The following is a 20,196-nucleotide window of genomic DNA, read 5'->3' as shown; positions in this document are numbered from 1 at the left end:
TTTTGTTGCTGTATTTTATTTATTTACTAAGTGTAGAGTTCATGAGGTGCTTATTAGAATTTTTCTTAATTAGTATTGAGTTTGAAGTTTTCACCAACTCAATAGTATATAATTGCTCTCAAAAGTTGTATAAGCCAAATGTAAAATGTCTGTATTGAGTAAATAGCACTGTTTTGTCTAATTGAGTAAGATTACTTTTATTTTCTTCATATCACATTTTTGCTACCACGTAAAGCATATTTTTATAAAATGTCATAACAGTCTGTAAAACCTTTTTACTTCAACCATGTAGAAGGTTATCTTGTATCAAACAACTACACTACTAAGCATATAATTAGACTTGTTAGGACCTCCCTGGTGGCACAATGTTTAAAGTCTCAGTGCTTACAAGCTATGGTGCTATCACCAGCCACTGTAGCATGAGTTCAATAGCAGCCCAGGCAGCTAGCCCACATGGCGCAGCAGCCTTATCATGTCTTACTTGCTGCTCCCCTCAGCAGTGTATTTCAGTAGATCTGCCTGTTCTGCTCCCCACTCTGTCTCTGGTGAATCCTCTCACCCACTGCACCTTTGTCCTATACCCAAGTTCTTGTATGCATAAATAAAATAAAAAAAATAAATCTTTAAGAAAAGCTAGACTTGTTAGGAATAGGATTGATTTTGATTAAAGATTTTCTACTCTGGGCCTCCCCGGGTGGCGCAGCGGTTGAGCGCTGGGTTGCGAAGCTGCCCACGGCCGGTTCGATCCCCGGCTGCTCCCCAGCCACCGGAGGAGGGTCCCACATGGCGTGCAGACCTCTCCTGCCGCCCGCTGCTCCCCTCAGCAGTGTACTTCGGTCCTTCTGCCTGCTCTGCTCCCCGCTCTGGCTCTGGTGAATTCTCTCACCCTCCCGCGCTTCTGACTGTACCCAGTGCATGTATAAACAAAACAAACAAACAAACCAGCAAACAAATAAATAAAGCATGCCTCTATTAAAAAAAAAAAAAAAAGATTTTCTACTCTATACTAACAGCTCTTCTAGGATATAATAAATCCTAAACAATCTCACTATTTTATTAACAACTTTAACAACAATCTCATGTTGCTAATGGAAGGATGTTAATTTGTGTGCCTTTCCTCTCCCAAAAGCTACTTTTATGCAAGTTAGGATTAGGTTCGGAGCCTCCCCTGCTGGCGCAGCGGTTGAGCACTGGGCTGCAAGGGTCCCACCAAAAAAAAAAAGGATTAGGTTCAGCAGGGTATTTCTGAAAGTTGAATTAATAATAGTGCTTTTACCATAGGTTTATTTTCCTTTTCGTATGATAAATCTGGAACTAAGAAAGAAAGAACAAAGAATGAGTATTGCTATAGTGTTACCTATCTGGTTGAGACCATTTGGGATTATACGAGGTAGAGCAAAAACCAGTTCTTCCAGGAATCAAAAATAATTTATCAAATAAAGGCCAAGAAAGTATTTTGCATTTAGACTTTCTTCAGGACATATTGTATACAGCAATTGAATAATTTACCAAATAACCTTTCAGATAACATATTTGGATGATCTTATATCTACTCTCCATATCCAGGTCCTCTGACTCTTAAAATATTGTTTAAAAAAAATCTGTTTTGTCTACTTTGAATCCTGGCTATATTGCCACATTCCTAGAAGTAGATGAAAAATGTCTTTGAAACATTTGAGAGTTACACATTGGTATTATGTGATGCTCATGTTAACTGTATATATTTATTAATCTTAGTCTTCTAGATTTCCCATTTCAAAAGTGATATTGAATGAACAAACTGCAACTACGCGCAACAGTGTGGATGAATCTCACAAATATTATATTGAGCCAAAGAAGCCAGACACAAAAGAGTACACTGTATGATTTTATTCATATAAAGTTAAAAACTAAAACTAGTTTGGAAGGCAGGATAGCAGTTATCGTTGGAGGGGTGGGTAGTTACTGAAAGGGGGCACAAGGAGATGGGACTTCTGGTATGTGGATAATGTTCTGTTTCTTGATATGGGTGTTGGTTACACAGGTGTATTCACTTTGTGAAAAATTTTCAAGCTGTACACTCATTGTCTGTGCACTATTTTATATCTATGTTGTACTTCAAAAAAAATCTTTAAAATGATATTGTCCATGAATTGATGTGATCCCAACTTTTGCTATGATTACTGTAATTTTTCTTTGAAGGTGCCAATGTGAATAGGGCTACAGCCAATAATGATCATACAGTAGTGTCGCTGGCATGTGCGGGAGGTCACCTGGCAGTTGTTGAGCTTCTTTTGGCTCATGGAGCTGACCCTACTCATCGACTCAAGGTATGCTACATAAAAATAAGTAAATAAATAAATACATATACTTCATTAAAAATGTTTGTCTTAGGACCTAAAATTTATTACTATGTAAATGTGTTCTGATTTCATGCAAGTTTCTAAAAAAAAATGTGCATCACAATCATAAAAAGTAATTTACAAATAATTTATGGTGTTATTTTTCTTAGGATGGCTCAACAATGCTCATTGAAGCTGCAAAAGGTGGCCATACTAATGTTGTTTCTTATCTCCTGGATTATCCAAACAATGTTCTGTCAGTTCCAACCCCAGATGTGTCTCAGCTTACCCCTCCTTGTCAAGATCAATCTCAGGTAAAGTAAAATGGACCTTATTTGTAAATATAAATTTCCTTCAGATTGGGAGTTTTTGTTTAAAATTTGTTTTAAGCAAAATGCATTGATTTTTCTATTGTGTTTTGGGATAAACATGGTCCTATATTCTTTAAGATTTATTTTCTTCAAAAGTACATGGAATTTTTTTTGTCTTATTCATCGAAAATAGTGTTTTTTAAAAACACCCAATACCAAATATAAATATAAATATTTGAGGTTGTCATCTTACCACAACTAAGTCTTTAAGTTTTTTTGTTCTTTAATGAATACTTCAAGCGTAATCTTAGACTAAGAGAAAGCCTTTCCCTTAATGTACCTCCCAAGACAGTATTAATTATCCTACAAATGACTGCTTTTTTCAACTAGGAAAGTATTACTAAACAAGATGTATGCACCAAAAAGTCATTAATTTTTAAACCTACCTGGAAATATGGTGAGAATATAGAGAATGTACTAAGTATACAAAGTTAAAAATCTTAATTTCTTTTCTATGAAGTTATGCTGAGAAATGCTAATATACCCTAATTCAGGAAATAATCTGGATTTGTTTTCCTTCTTACCATGTAGGTTAACTTGACCAGTGAATATATGACTTGTACTCTTAGTTATAATGAGAACCATTAAGATTTTCTCCTTAACAAGAGAGGAATATTAATTACATTTAGCTTTAAATCATTAACTACTTATATACAGTTGGCTTGAGTTTATTTGCCCAGTGAATGTTCTCAGAAGTTATTCCTTGGTGAAGGCTTTTTTTTTTTTTTTAATTTTTAAGAAATAAGTGAATTTGGTGGTATTAAAGAAACTTTAAGACAGAATCTCTCTTTTATTTATGGGTCTCTGTGGTTTTTTTGGTCTGAGATTATTTTTTTCTGAGTTGACTTTTTAGGTTCCACGTGTACCAATGCATACACTTGCCATGGTTGTACCTCCCCAGGAACCTGACAGAACGTCACAGGAGAACTCTCCTGCTGTTTTGGGAGTACAGAAAGGTTAGTCACTTAATTATTTTCCTTAAAATGGGTATTTCATCACCTAGTCAATGAATTCATGAAAGTACTTTCAGTGTAATGGTTCCTGTGTACCCATGATTAATTGAGGTAAGTAATTTTGACAAATGCTGATAGTCTTATAGGCTATTGGTACAAAAAAGGCATAAGTACTGTGAAAAATGGCTCTTGTTTTTCTGTAAACACACTGTTAGGTCTACCTTTCATATGGCACAAATGAAAATACTTAAGTGGCAAACCAAGTTCTTGAATCTATTAAAGTAAAAGAAATTTATCAGACATTTATTTTCCATTTCACTGTTCTTTAAACAGTAGTATAATGTAAGGAATGAAAATTTGTGTTTATTGTCTAGTTAAGCCTTAATAGCCCAATTCAATTCAGTATAGAACCTGAACAAATAATTATCAAAAAAGTACATAGATAATATCCAAGTGAATGCTAAGGGAGGAGTATATACTATTTTTAAAGGACTCAACTTTATGAACGCTGATATTTTTTTCCATTTGCAGATATAAAGTACCTCACTTGTCATATTTGAGTTCTCTGAAATAAAATAGTATGTAAGACATTAAAAAGTACAAATAGGGCCTCCCTGGTGGCGCAGCGGTTGAGCGCTGAGTTGCGAAGCTGCCCGCAGCCTCTGCGGCGCCGGTTCGATCCCCGGCCACTGGAGGAGGGTCCCACATGGTGCGCAGACCTCTCCTGCCGCCCGCTGCTCCCCTCAGCAGTATACTTCGGTCCTCCTGCTTGCTCTGCTCCCTGCTCTCTGGCTCTGGTGAATTCTCTCACCCTCCTGCGCACTTATGACTGTACTCAGTGCTTGCATAAATAAATAAATAAATCTTTTTTCTTTTTTTTTTAAAGAGTAAAATATACTTAAAAAGAAAAAGTACAGGGCCTCCCCGGTGGCACAGCGGTTGAGAGCTGGGTTGCGAAGCTGCCCGCGGCCACTGCGGCACCAGTTCGATCCCCGGCTGCTCCCCGGCCACCGGAGGAGGGTCCCACATGGCGCGTAGACCTCTTCTGCCGCCCGCTGCTCCCCCCAGCAGTGTACTTCGGTCCTTCTGCCTGCTCTGCTCCCCGCTCTGGCTCTGGTGAATTCTCTCACCCTCCCGCACTTCTGACTGTACCCAGTGCATGTATAAACAAACAAACAAATAAATAAAAAAAATGACTCTGTTAAAAAAAAATTAAAAAATTAAAAAAAGTACAAATAAACAGATTTATGAGCCTGTTTTTACAGAATGTGATAATCAAATCCTACGTTTTTGACATTACAGTGAGGTGTTGTATGTACGTATTCGTGTTTATTATGATTTAAGAAAAGTTGGGTATGACTAGCTGTTATAGCAGCAAATAGAAGAATATTTTATTACATCAATTTCAGTAATTTGAAGTTTTGAGGGCCTTTCCCAAGGATTATTTCATTTCTAGATGATTAATTTTTGAGATAAAATATCTGTAGTCTCTCTGACTTGGGCTAATGCCATCAGTTTTCCTTTGGACATTTAACTATTCAGACTTTTCATAAATTTAATAATTCTATTTTTAATCTTAACAAATAAAAAGAAAATTTAAGCATGTACTTGTGAAGAAAGCTGAACATCATAACTTACTAACAGTCTTTAGTAAATTATTTAAACCAAAAAACCCAGATTGCTTTTACTTGGCTAAAAACCCTGTAGAAGACTATTATAATTTTGACTAGGAAAATTTAGTACTAAGAAATAATTTTTTAAAATTATTAACTCACAGCCACAAAATAACCTAGAAATAAGTCAGGAAGGATGAGTGGTATGTGCAGAGAGGAAGGAAAATGTTTTAAATTTAGATTTAATATGTAAATAAACAGAAGTACTTGGGTAGTGATTTTTTTTTTAAGTTGTTACACAAGTAATCATATTTTTGCTTACTGAAGTACCTTCTTATGCTGAGTAAGTTATTTTCTTCACTTTGATGTTTTACTACTGAATAGAATTAAAATGTAATAACCTTTTAAGGGATCTTTCATTTTATTAAGTTATTAGGGGAGAAAATAATTAAAATCAACTGCTAAGTGACACTGCCAACTTAATATTTATACAGAATCAAAACTGGTAATGCATTGTGTTAACATGTAATATTATAAATAATGTGTGCATCATAGAATATTGTATCAATGTAAATGAGGAAGATTAGTTGATGATATAAGAGTATACACTAACTAGGAAGAAAAACTGTAATTATTTAAATGTATTACTCCTTTTTTCTCCTTAAAGTAGCTCTTTCTCTTAAAAATTCTCAGTCATGTCTGTAGAAGTATTACTTTGAATAATAAAATTGCTATTTGATGGTTTTGTTTCTTCTGAGTCAGTATACAGTATTACATCTGAGTTGCATATTGACTAGGGATGGATGAAGTGTTTTTAAAATCTAGCACACTTTGCCCTTTCTAGCTCTCATCTTTTCATGTTCTTATAACATTTTATTGTTTATTTAAAACAAACAAAAGTCTGCATCTTTGAAAAATATTCATTCTTCAAATCTTACCTGGGTGTTTTTCATATATCCTACTCAGCTATTCTTTGTTCATGACGCATGTGCACCCATGACCCATTATGCAGGGTCCATCCATCTTGACCCATATTCTCCTGATTTAGGCACTTAATCTCATGATTGCTGGTTTTTAAGTGTTGGAGATTCTAGGTGGCATCTGACAAGAGACCTCAGAAACACCTCTCTAAACAAAATGGGAAACTAGGTGAAAATGATATGTTCAGTTTTCTAGCATTATTTGGCTTTATTAACCACAGTTAATGAATTTTCAGATAGGAAAGGACGCATAAGGACTATCAGCCCTTTGCCTTTCCATTATAAATTTTGTAAACAAAATTGATTGAAGCCGTTTTTGCATCTGACTTATTTGTTGTAATTGATGCTGCAGAGATTCTAAAAAAAGAGGACTCATGATTATCCTCTGCAGGTTGTACGACTTACAACTACTCAGTAGCAAAGCATTAAAGTGATGTGGGATTATCAAAACACATCATTTTGGCCTCCCTGATGGCGCAGAGGGTTGAGCACAGCACTGTGAAGTTGTCCGCACCTTCTGCAGTGCGGGTTCGATTCCCAGCCAGCTAGGGAGATACCCACATGGTGCAGCAGACCTCTCCTGTCTCGCCCACTTCTCCCCTCAGCAGTGCTTTCTGTCATCTGCCTGTTCTGCTCCCCGCTCTGTCTCTGGTGAATCCTCTCACCCTCCCACACATCTGGCCTGTGCCCCAGCTCTTGTATAAATAAATCTTTTTAAAAAAACAACAAACACATCTTTTATGTGCAACTCAAGCCTCGTTGAGTAATTTCTTTTCTCTTACTACTGTAACACTCTACTAGATCATCCTTCTGGCTCTGGTCTCTCCCTTCCCATTCCTTTTGGGCCTCAAGTATAGAAGGTTGAATTAATCATACACAATTGCTGATGCTTTGTCATCATGGCTTCTCTTTTATTTCTTTTTATCCCTCTTTTCATCCCCCCACTTGCCTTACAGACAATTAGTCTGATGTGTTTGATATGCAGATTCTTTTGTTCTCATAAGCTCTTAGAGAATATTTACTACTTTGTATTTTTAATTTATACAGATAGTATTGTGCTCTAGTACATGTTTAGTTTTTTGCTTTTTTCACTGAATATTGTTTTTAAGATCTATCCATGGTCTACCTCTAGATTGCTCCTACCTATAGTAGTGTTTCACCCAGTATATCCTCCAGTTTTTACCTGTACTTTTTCTCAGTGGTGGCTACCCAGATTACCTGTAATTCACCACCACAACAGAAAATGTTGTGATGAAAATCCTAGTGTAATCTCCTCATGTATCTGTGAAAATTTCTATAGGACAAACTCAGGAACAGAATTGCCTACCATAGGAATGCCTAATGTTTATCTGACAGAGTATTATAAATTCACTCTCTGGAATGGCTGCAATAGTTTGATTTCCTATCAGCAATGTAAAAAGGTTCTTATATTCCCCCTCCCTGCTCATCCTCCGCCATTTCTGTGCTTGCCAACTGTTGACTTTATTCTTAAATTTGGATTTGTACATCTTTGTCTCCCCTTTTAGACTGTAAGCTCCTCAAGGGCAGGGTTTATGTTGCTCATCATCTTCACATGCTCCTCTATGCCTTGCTTGTACTAGGTGTTCATGTTTTTGTTGACCTTATTAATGAATGCCAGGCTAAGAATATAAATTATTTCGAAGGCAAAGAAAATTATTAAGAATTTTTTAAACAAGAGTGATGTGATTAAAGAGGATGTTTGAACAAATCAAGTAGTATTCTAAAATGGTGGGGGAAAGGTCAAAACAAACTTAAATGTGAAGTAAGAAATTAACATGCTGCTTTGTCTCCTAGAGTTTATAGAATAACTTACACGAAAAGTTCTCATTTTTATGTTAAATCATTGAAATTGTATAGAAGAATTATAGGTAAATAAATGAAATTAAGTATTCCTCGGGAAATTTTACTACTAATATTCTCAGGTTTTGTAGAATTCCATATGTAATCAAGCTTATGTGGACATACATATACCCAAATTTAATAATGCCTCTTAATAAATGACTGCTCATAGTTAAAGGCAAAAGGTTGAATTAATCTCAGTATATAACACAGATGCTCCATTTTTCGACACCTTAGTTAATCTTACTGTGTTAAAGATGTTTAGCATACTCCATTACACTGGGAAATATTGAGAGAGATTAGACATAAAGGATAGAGTCATCAGTTCTATGCTAGTGGCTTTCATTTTTAGCTGTGATCACAACTTTTCTGTTTCATATTAAAATATAAATATTTTATTTTAAAACCCAGGACAAAACATGTATATATTTATCCAAACACAGATTCCATTAGATGATGTATGTTCTGCTACATGTGGTATACTGTTATTTTCAATTCTATGTCATCAACCTTATTTTTTTTTCCTATTTAAGTCCCAGATGTCAATGCTGCTTAAAAATTATTCTGGTAAAATACTATGTGGCAATGTAAGCAAGCTAGGGAATTACACCTCAAGGTTTAAATTTAATTAGATAAAACTAAGTAAGAAAATATGAAACCAAATCTTATCCATCTGTATGTCATCTGTTTTTTCCTTTGGTCATTATCATTCTGTTGCACAGTATACTAATTATTTTAGACAAAAAAAAATAGCTGGTAGAATTAAAGTCTTTGTTTCAATAGTAAACTAAATACTGGGCAAGTATTATTGTGCCTCACTCTGTAACACCAATAAAAAAGAAAAGCAATGTTCTAAATTGTCTTGTGGTTTCCCATTACAAACTGTTTCTTGTTTCATTAATGGAAGAAAAGAGAAAGGTGAAGAAATTAGGATGGAAAACCAAACCAAAGAGATGGGATAGTGACTTTATCTATATTCCTAAATAGTACTCCATGATGTCACCCAGTACCACCAGTAGATGTTTGCTTATTTGTAGCTGATGGAGGAAGATGTTTGCAAGAGATAGAACTCTTAATTTCTGGCATCTTACACTACTACCATCCTACCTACTGAAAATTTTATTGCTAAAAGGACACTTGTCATAGTCTTTGCTTTCCCAAAATTGAAAGGCTTTGCTTCTTTGCTTCAGCTTCTAGGAATAATTAGGTGACATTATTTGTTTTGTTGCTATGTGCTTCTGATGCTGTTGTGTCAGTGCTTAGATCTGTATCTAAGCAATCCTATTAATTTCATACTTATATATACTCAGCATTGATTATTTATGGAAGAACTGTTTTTTGTGCATTATTCTCCCATCCTCTATTTTTCATGCTATATATGTTTTAGGCTTATAGTCTCTATATTCAGTTAAATAATCTACTCTTAGTAATCTTGTACTCTGAGCTTCTTGCATTTTTATTTGTTAAAAATAGGACCATTCTTATCTGTTATTGTACTCAAAATTCAAGTTTTGTTTTGGATAATTACACTGAAAGATTTTAAGTCTGTGAATGTCCAGTGTATAGAATTATAAATCTGATTCGTGTTGTAATCTTCTTACCTAATTTTTCTTAATCTTAAATACAGATTACACAGCGACTGTACCGGGGTATATTAAAGTTAATGAGTGTTCAAGAGAGCATTCAGTCTTTGCAGAAGACTGAATTTATTCTGTTGCTGTTCATTATGACTCAGAATTTCCTTACTGGGCTAGCAGATTTATACATTGCTGCTTATGGCAGTTATCTCACTTTTCTTTCACAAATAAACCATGTATCCCTCACTGTGTGATCTTATGGAAATAGTTATAAAATTGTCTCACAAATCTAGCAGATTTTCTCTGAAAGGATGTCTTTTCCCACCACTTTGATCAAATAGAAAAATACAGTTGAATATAGACAATACATTTTGCTGAAAATTGCTTTTTTTTAAATTTTATATACTTTTTACATCATTTTTCATTTTTGCACAATGTATGCATTTTCATCTTGGTTATAGTCCCCATACAATTCCCACCCCCTCCTTGTTTTGATCCTATTCCCTCTCCCCCCCCCCCGCCCCTGTAGTGTCTCTGGTTTATAGTTGTTTGTTGATTTTGATTTTTACTTTATTATAATTAGTCTTTTTCCTGGTCCCTTATTTAGATTTTCTAAATTCCTGCTATGGTGAGACCATCTGGTATTACTTTTGTAACTGTAGTCTTCTGACCTTGTTCAAGGCAGTATCTAGGGGAAAGTTATGACTTTTTCAGTAATAACATGTTGCAAATGTTTGAGCTACCTGCAGTTTTGAAATCTCCATTTCTAGCAAAAAAGCAGTTGAATCTCTGATTATTTTTGTCTTTTGGTTTTGTCACCATCTTGCAATTTACGAACATTTTACAGCTAATAGATGATGTTTTCTCTTTGAACTTGAGAATCATTGGCAGTGCATTAGATCTTAGTTTTTAAATTCTTCACTAACCTGTGTTATTCACATATGTTGATTGCAGTCTAAAAGAGGAGACAGCTATGTTTTTTGTCCAGTTCTTTCTTTATAACAACTTTGTTGTTTAATTTACATAACAGGCAGCTCTTTTAAGACTGCCTGTCTGTGTCTATGCAGACTTCTCTCTTTCCTTTTTTTACTTTCCTTAACCAACTTACCATGTATTGATGAAAAAAAAGTTAAAAAAAGTCATACCATAGAGTTTGCTCATTTAAGTGTAATAGTATAGTGAGTTTTAGTAAATTTACAGTTTTGTAAACATCACCAGCATCTAGAATATTTTTATCATTCAAAAAAATTCCTCTCGCTTATTTGTGATTAATCCTGTTACCACTGTAATCCCAGGCAGCCATTAATTTCCTTTCTATTGATATAAATGGAATTGAATAATATATGCTCTTTCTTATCTGATGTCTTTTACTTAGCATGATTTCCAGACTCATCCATGTTGTAGGATGTATTAGTAGTTTGCTCCTTTTTATTGTTGAGTAGTCCCAGTTCTCCTGAAACAAGAAGATTAAGCCGTGAGTTTACATCACAGTAGTTATTGTATATTTCTTGCATTTTATGTCCAGATGTTAAGATTGTTAATATTATTTTGTCATAATGAAAGTAACAAGTGTTATTCAAAGCCTTAATATAGTATGCATTTACTTCATTTTAAACATACATTGTCAATGTGAGTAATTTTGTATAGGAAGTCTATTTTCTCTTAGGTAACATTCATTGTTTTTCTCAGACTTTTATGTGAAGAATTTATTTAAACTTAGAAATATTGTCCTTTGTTATATAAGTTTAATAGAGTGTTCAGATGCAGAAATGTTAAAGATTTATTTAATGGAAAAATTTCAAAGGATATGTCTTGAAAAAATTGATTTCATGTTATATTTCATGTTATATTTTTATATAATAGGAGAAATACTTGGGCAACTTGAAAAATAGTTTTCCTTGCTTTGATCTACAAGCTATAGTTTCTTGCGGTAACCTTTACTTGCACAGTTAATATTGTAAAAAAGATAGACAATTTAACACTATTTTGATACTAATTTAGATTTGATGTTCTTTAAAAAGTCCAATTTAATAAGCAGAATTCTTTCTTCTTTGATTTCCTTTTCTCTCTGTCCCTGTCTTTCTCAATTTTCAAAATTTTCCTGTCCTAGAGATTAGATTTTTTTAAGTTAAAAATTTACTTTTTTGGAATTGGCAATATCCCAGTTTATGCTGTCTGAATAGATAAGTATAGTTTTTACCTATCACTGGTATGAATCTTTGAACACTCATTCTACAGCTTTAGTTAAAAGGGTTTTGGGAGGGAGGTCCGTGTGTGGGGTGGCGGGGGGCTGATTTTTTTTCTTTTTCTTTTTTTTCTTTTTTTTTTTTTTTTTTTTTTTTTTTTTTTTTTTTTTTTTTTTTTTTTAGCATGGCACTTTTTCAAACATTTTTCATGTGCTTAGGTACATCCAAGCAGAAGTCCAGTTCCCTGCAGGTAGCAGATCAGGACGTACTGCCACCTTTTCACCCATACCAGCCTTTGGAGTGCATAGTTGAGGAGACTGAAGGCAAGCTGAATGAACTGGGACAGAGAATTAGTGCTATTGAAAAAGCACAGCTTAAGTCACTGGAGTTAATTCAAGGTGAACCTCTGAACAAAGATAAGATAGAAGAACTCAAAAAGAACAGAGAAGAACAAGTCCAGAAGAAGAAGAAAATACTGAAAGAACTGCAAAAAGTGGAAAGGCAGTTGCAGATGAAAACACAGCAGCAATTTACCAAAGAATACTTGGAAACCAAAGGTCAGAAAGACGCAGTATCTCTACACCAGCAGTGCTCTCATAGAGGAGACTTCCCAGAAGGGGAAGGAGATGGTAGTCTCCCAGAGGATCAATTTTCAGAGTTATCTCAGGTTGACACAATCTTATTTAAAGATAATGATGTTGATGATGAGCAGCAGTCTCCACCATCGGCAGAACAAATTGATTTTGTCCCAGTCCAGCCTTTATCATCACAGTGTAACTTTTCCAGTGACTTAGGTTCTAATGGGACACATTCTCTTGAACTTCAGAAAGTATCAGGTAATCATCAGATTATAGGACAGCCTCAGATTGCTATTACTGGACATGATCAGGGGCTGTTAGTTCAAGAACCAGATGGACTAATGGTTGCAACTCCAGCCCAGACGCTTACCGACACTCTTGATGACCTGATAGCAGGTGGGTTAAGAAATATATCTGTAATAATTTCTCTTTAATCTGTGTGCTCAATTTCTTTACACAGCCCTCCCAGAACCCTGACTTTGTACTTTTCCATTTTAGAGCTATCTTTGTAAAGTTACTCATTTCTTGAGATGTTTTGGAAGTGAATTTAACTAAATGCAACAGCACTAACACACAAAGAAGTATTTTTTCCTCTTTTTTTTTTTTTTTTTTTTTGGTTTTTAAACATTGCAAAGTGAAGAAATAAAGTTGCCATGATCCTTTATTCTAGACCTTTGATATCAAAACTACTCCGTGTTGTGTATGAGGGAAGAAATCTCAAAGTTGTATTTCTTTGTAGGTTTTAGAAATACTCACATAAGATTATAAAGTAAATTTCCGTACTAGTGATTTTCATGTTTGGTAATCATAATTATAAATCACATTGCCTTTTCTTCATTTAGAATTTTATCTGATTAATTTAAATATTTCTAATTAAAGGGGGATCCAAAGATTAAGCATTTTATGTTGTTGCAGTACTTGTGATCAGAAGATTGAAAGTACATTGGCTTTATCATCTATTTTATATTTGTGTTAACTGTCTTGGTGAAAGCACAGAGACACACAACACACGTGCACATACACAAAAGGAAAGGCCTGATAATCTTAAAAGTATATGTTTCTTTTTATTGTTGTGTGGAAATTTACAACTAGATATGAAATGAGGTGCACCAAGTTTACTTTCCCTTTCATTGTCCTTGCAGCAGTGGGAAAAGAGTGCAATTAATCATTTACCTTCCTAAAGATGGCTGGTGAATGTATCACCTCCATGAGAGTCCAGTTCAGAAATGCAGCCAGAATGGCTGTTGACAGTGGATGAAGACCAAGAACTAAGATGTAGCTGGAGTGATATTCAAAGGCAGGCCAGTCCTCTGTCTCTTGATTGCAACATTTTTTTCCTTACTGTTGTCTGTTTCCTCTTGTCATATTCCTTTCCTTTTCCCATCCCAATTATGCTGTCCCAGTTTTCTTTCTTCTTTTGTGAGCCTTTAGTCTTCCTAATCTTTACTGAATCTTTAAAAATGTGGAATAAGATTACTTAAATTGGGGATTTAATTGTACATATGTGTGTCTTCCAGTGGTTATAGAATTGTAATACTGCCTGTGAGGCTCCTCTGATGTAAAAGGTATCATTCTGCAGAGGAGGAATGGCTTAGTTTTCATAAAGAAAATAAAAATGCTGGGAAATATTTTAAGGAGTTTATTTTTTAATTTGGGTTTTTCAGTCTTCAGCCTACAACCAATTAACTCAAATTAACATTATGTCATTAGTGCTGAGAGTTGTTATAATTATGAATTAACTCATGATTCATTAATAGTTCTCATTTCTAATCTGGGTATAAGCATATAATGATGAAATTGGAGACATAAGAGTATTATTTTTTTTTTTTAAGACTTTGGGTTCTATAACTAGCATTATAAGGCTCCTAATTCTCAGTTTGCAACTATAAAACCTTTGTTTCATTGTAATTTAGGAAGTGTTTTTTTTTTTTTTTTCCCTTTTAAGAATCTACAAAAAATTTTAAAGGGAACTTGTTGGTAATTACTTTATGGTTATATATACAATAGTTCTTATAAGGGAGATGAAATTTTGTTTATTTTACTGTAGTATTTGTTAAATTGAAATGCTCTTTTACAAAGTTTACATGTAACTTCAAAAAACTGTTTCAGAAAATATCTTTTAATTTTACATAATGTTAACATATACTAGTGCAGTTTAATTTCTCTGTTAGACATTACTATCTAATGATTGTTGGCCTACCATATTGTATAATAGTCTTTTGTTAGTAAGCTTTAACTTGCAAATCAGACAATAAATACAAAATTTATCTTCATATAAAATTTTTCATTTTTAATAAGTTTATCTTAAAATATATAGCAATAATTAGATTTTCCTTGTTTCAAGTGATGATCTGTTTCAATGTTTTAAAATGTTATTTTTATTAAGTCTGAGTTTCTTGTAATTTTCTTAATTGAAAGATAAAAGAAATTAGACTAGGATGAATTAAGTGAATATCTAATTCTATAATCAATATATTAACCTATCAGTAGGATTCAGTTCAAGCCAAAGATGTAATTAATTCCACCTAAACAAAATTCAGTTCTCACCCCTTATATTTAATAGAGAATGCTATATGTCTTAAGAGTTTTACTTTAGAGAGTACCCATATATAATAGCAATAAATTTTACTCTTTTTAGGAATATTTTTTTCTTTATTGCTGTTCTAGTCTGAAAATGTCATGTGAATGAGTTAGTTGTATATGTAATTTATTAGTCCTGTGCTGTGATTAGCTGACTTACTTAATTCAGCCTTTAAATATAATCTTACATGTATTATCCTTGATCTAGTTCCAGACAGAATGTACATAAAGTCTTGCTTGTGAGCATGGTTCTTAGGTCCTTTTCTTCTTAAAGTATATGTTGGAATTTTAGATACTATCATAATAGTAGATTTCTCAGTTCAAATGACTGGAAATTTAAAACAATTTAGTGAAATTCAAAATAGTTTTCATCATTCAGTAGTTTTACAAACATCTAGTAACACTTTCATTCTTAATATATAAAGATTAAAAATCAACCAATTTACTTATGTTTATTAAGCACTTATCAAGTACCATACTTTGTGCTAAATACTTTATATATATTATCTTGTAGACTATTTATTATCATCCTTCCTGTAAAATAGCACCTCTCTTTTTCTGTTGGAAAAATGAAGCTTGTGGAAATTAAGTTGCTATTAAATGCCAAGATTCACACTCATTCCAACCAGGCTTAAGAACTTTAGATGTAATATACAAGCATCTCATTCAAATTGAAGTTCTGAATTTATCTTAAAGATATTATTTCCTTAGATTTTATTACATTAAAATTCCCCTTATTTTTATACTGAGATTTTATGTGTGTGTAAGGTTTAACTTAGTATGTTGATTTCACCATGTTACTGTTGTTGGTACCCTAGTAAACTCTTAAAACAAACTAATTTAAAGTATATTGATTTAAATATTGAGGGGGGTGGGAATTGTATGGGAAATATATAACCAAGATGCAAATGCATACATTGTGCAAAAATGAAAAATGATGTAAAAAATATATAAAATTTAAAAATAAGATAATAAAAAAAATTTAAGTAGAAAAAAAATAAAAATAAAGTATATTGATTTAAATAATCCCATGTGGTCAACACAGACTTAAGAATGAAAAGATAATTAGCTTTTTATTTTTGAATAATTTTTAATAGGTATTAAAACAGATTACCTTCTTAAAATCTCACAACATAGTTTATATAAACCTGCAATCTGAGATTTTTATATAGTAAGGCTTTTATCATCTATATAGCCTACAAGATTATCCTAAATATCATTAAGATTTAAGTAGCATATTGTACTTAGTTTTTCTATCATCCCATTTTAGCATAGAGCATAAATTTAATTTGAATTATATGGTAACTTTTGTGATAGTGATCTTAGTTATTTTAAGAGACATTTCCTTCAGAGGTAGGATATGTTTTAGGATTTATGAAAATGTAACAGTCCTGCTACAGTTTCATCTGAATAACAGTTTTATGATCCATATTCTTTTAAAGTCTTTGCTACTTTCTAGTTTTGTCTTTATAACTCATCATATGTGATTATTCCTATGAAAGTCACTTCTATGGAATGTTTCTGAAGGTCATGTATAGAAGTATACAGTAATTAATGTAACAACATGTTTTTGGTAATAGACCTGTTAAAAGAATATTTTTAAAAACCAGCTCTGTAAAGTCTCTTATAATATCACATTCTGGCCTCGAACTCTAATCAAGTATTTAATAAATTTTTAAAGTCTGTTTTTCATAGTAACAGAAAGATAACATGAATAAACAAAATTTATAGTATACAGAAAAGTAGATCTTTCGTAAGGTGTATATTAGTAATTATAACACCACTGTTAAAGTCTTACTATTATAAGGTACTATATCTCAATCTCTAGTGTCTTTTATAGAGCTGTTTTCCAAACATATCAGTATTTTGAGAATGTATAACAAACTACTGCTTTTAATTCATTGAATGGCAGAAATTTTTTAACTTTATTTCCATTGTACATGTTCTTATAAGTGATACAAATATATATAATAATCATTCCTACTTGTAACCCAATAGTTAAGTTATTTATGTATTTTTGTCATGCCAGAAGCTGCAGAAATTCATATGGCTAAGATAATTATATGTATTAGTGGGGAGGAAAGAAGGGCATATGTGAAACATATCTAGCATCTTAAAATTTGCTAAGTTATTTAAGAAAAGTACTATACTAAACTTAGTCTTTCACACTTACATAGAGTATCGTTGATTGGAATCCAGTCGTATCACAATTTGAGAGAGAAAATCTTCTCCAATTCTTGAAATGTTTACATTTCCCTTAAGATGTGTGTTTTTGATTGACTTTTAGTTTAGGTACTAGAAGGTTATTGCCATCACTGAAATTTTATTCTCTTTTCTATATTATTGATTATCTGGTTTTTCTCTGAAATTTTTCTTTGTTTAGTGAGTAGTGTTTTTATTTTTCAATATAGTGAAAAATAGTTTGGCACTTACTATGTGCCAAACACTGTGTTAAATTCATTATGTACATTTCTTTATGGACAACTTACAGCATCCCTCTAAGATAGGTCCTATTTCCCCTGCATGGGGCAAACTCCATCTCTGATGAAACATAGGTAATAGATAGAAACATAAAGATGTAATTTCAAATAACTCAACTTTTCAAATACCAAGTTTTGAGATCCCAAATAAAAGTCCCAATACTCATTTTTAAAAAATAGGTTTTTAGACATTGATTCAGTTTAGCAAATCTTCAAAGTAAACACTGAATTTTCAAAACAAATACTCTGCAACTTATATGAGAAATCATCTACTTGTTATTTGTTCTCCCCACCCCACCCCTCTTTTTTTTTTTAAGTTGTTCTCAGGGCATTTTTATCTAATTGTCTTTTACAAAATTTTACTTTTTCATTGGAAACTATTTTCTCCCTATTAACAATGTAAAAGACTACCATTTGTTGTATTATCCACTGGTTCCATACTAAGTATTTTACCTGTATTATCACAAGTGGTCTTTCCAAAACCTTACAAGGCAGGTACTCATTTTACATATAAGGAAAATTGAAGCTCAGAGAGATTAAGTTACTTGCTGAAGATCAGAAAGTCAGTGGTAGAACTGGGAATTAAACTAGGATTTAATAGATCTATGAGTCCAAAACTTGTGATTTAACGACTACATTATTATTTATAGAATTTTCTATTTTCTGTGTTTTTCTGTGGTTTTACTCTCTTAAGCAGAATTCAGCAGTATAAATATTGTTTTTCAGCTGTGAGTAGCAGAGTGCCCACTGGTTCAAACAGTTCCTCTCAGACTACAGAATGTCTTACACCTGAACCCTGCTCACAGTCTCCAAGCAGTGTGACTTCCCAGTCTATGCCCCCTGTGTACCCTTCAGTTGACATCGATGCACATGTGAGTAAATTGCTTTATTTAAACTTATTTTTTACTTTCTGGTTTTCTTTATTTGGAAAGGAAAATTATTGTATATTTGTTGTGAAAATAAGTATTATTTGCTTTTTGATTAAGAATTCTGTTGTAAACAACCCCCCCCCCCCACAAAAAAAACTTTTCTTTTTTCCTTTTCCTAGACTGAAAGTAATCATGACACAGCTTTAACACTAGCTTGTGCAGGTGGTCATGAAGAACTTGTGTCTGTACTCATTGCACGAGATGCTAAAATTGAGCACAGAGACAAAAAAGGTAAGATAAGTCAGAATAAAGCTGGAGTGTAGTTATGTGGGAAAATTAGTTTTATCCCTATTGATTTCACTATTCTAAGTAGTTCTTAGACTGCCTCAGTGAAAAAATGGATAAACATATTTCAATTGAGAATATCAAAATGTGTTTATCAATAGAGCCAAATTATTCTCCAAAAATTAGACTGTAAATCATCCATGAAGTCTAGCAAGTTGGAATTGTCTTTCTCCTTAATCCAAAGGAAGAGAATGCAGGGTGTCAAAGTTCATTATGTGTATAAACATTAATAATTTTGTTGACTTAGCATTTCCTTTTGTACCAAAAGAAAGTTTAGAGCAGTTTTATGTTAAATGGTTATAAGTATCTGCCCTAAAAAGCTTTTTTCTACTAATAGAGAATTGAAAACAGTCACTTAATAAGGAAAATTTGTCTGAGATTTTAATTTTCTACTTTAGGTTTTACACCACTGATCCTGGCTGCAACAGCAGGACATGTTGGAGTTGTTGAAATCCTTTTAGATAAAGGTGGAGATATAGAAGCTCAATCTGAAAGAACTAAGGATACTCCACTTTCATTGGCATGTTCTGGTGGACGACAAGAGGTGTGTTAATATTAATTTTCATTTTTGTAAATATTTTGCATGTATTTTAAATATGCATATGCTTTGTAATTTAGCTACATGAATAAAACTTACTATATGTTTTGATCTGTTCCATATATTAAGTTTAATGCGAACAATAAGTGCCCTTATAAGCAATTTGTTTCTTGCCTTTTAGGCAAAATAAGAATACTCCTTAGACTTTGATTTATTGGGCTGATTGAAACTTAATACTATCAAATAAAATGTCAATTATCACTTAACAGTTGATGAATAAGAAGAGTAACATCGTGTTATTTCAACATAATCGGGATTTCAAAGCTCTAAATTCCTAGATATAAAATGGATTCCATTTCTCTACTATTGTAATATATAATAGGGCCTAGTAAATGTCAGATATTTAGACAAGGAAATTTTAAGTCCCGTTTTTTGTGCTTCCTTCGTTAAAAGTTCAGCCCATGGAATATGCTGGATTTCTCTGTTCACATTTTATTTTGTAGGTGGTAGACTTGCTGCTGGCTCGGGGTGCAAATAAAGAACACAGAAATGTATCTGATTATACGCCACTGAGTCTAGCTGCGTCTGGAGGATATGTTAATATCATTAAGATTCTGCTTAATGCTGGGGCAGAAATTAATTCAAGGTATCTATCACCTGTCCACTTTACTACTTGTAATTAGTAAGTTGCTTCCTTGAAGTTAAATATCTTCCTTTATTACTTGGACAAATCCAATTTTTAACTAAGACAATGCTTAATTTCTAAGTTCCAACACTTTCTAATTATCATTCATATTATGTGCTTATAAACAATTATAACTTACAAGTTTATTAAAGTGACTGTTTTTAAAGAGGTATTAATTTCAGAAAATACTTTGTTAGGTTAGCTGGAAATTTATGAAATGCGGGTTATGTTTTAAATTGTTAGGTTTTCCTATTCCTTAT

At 32.9% G+C, this 20,196-nt stretch overlaps 1 protein-coding gene across 4 annotated transcripts in view; it reads left to right on the top strand.

Moving 5' to 3' along the window:
- ANKHD1 (ankyrin repeat and KH domain containing 1) overlaps positions 1-20,196 on the top strand; it is a 132,077-nt gene that overhangs the window by 80,725 nt on the left and 31,156 nt on the right. For 3 of the 4 annotated variants that reach the window (XM_037509152.2, XM_037509151.2, XM_037509150.1), the window contains 8 exons: positions 2,182-2,309; positions 2,492-2,635; positions 3,546-3,648; positions 12,080-12,835; positions 18,226-18,371; positions 18,548-18,659; positions 19,112-19,257; positions 19,755-19,897. In XM_037509152.2, coding sequence (XP_037365049.1) covers positions 2,182-2,309; positions 2,492-2,635; positions 3,546-3,648; positions 12,080-12,835; positions 18,226-18,371; positions 18,548-18,659; positions 19,112-19,257; positions 19,755-19,897 — 1,678 coding nt within the window. The remainder of the gene's footprint in view (positions 1-2,181; positions 2,310-2,491; positions 2,636-3,545; positions 3,649-12,079; positions 12,836-18,225; positions 18,372-18,547; positions 18,660-19,111; positions 19,258-19,754; positions 19,898-20,196) is intronic. The other variant, XM_054694320.1, reaches the window with a different exon arrangement.

Source organism: Talpa occidentalis, unplaced genomic scaffold (assembly GCF_014898055.3).
Source record: "Talpa occidentalis isolate TD23 unplaced genomic scaffold, MPIMG_talOcc4v2.1 talOcc4.13, whole genome shotgun sequence".
Classification (NCBI taxonomy): Eukaryota; Metazoa; Chordata; class Mammalia; order Eulipotyphla; family Talpidae; genus Talpa; species Talpa occidentalis.
This window is presented reverse-complemented; position numbering and strand designations above follow the sequence as displayed.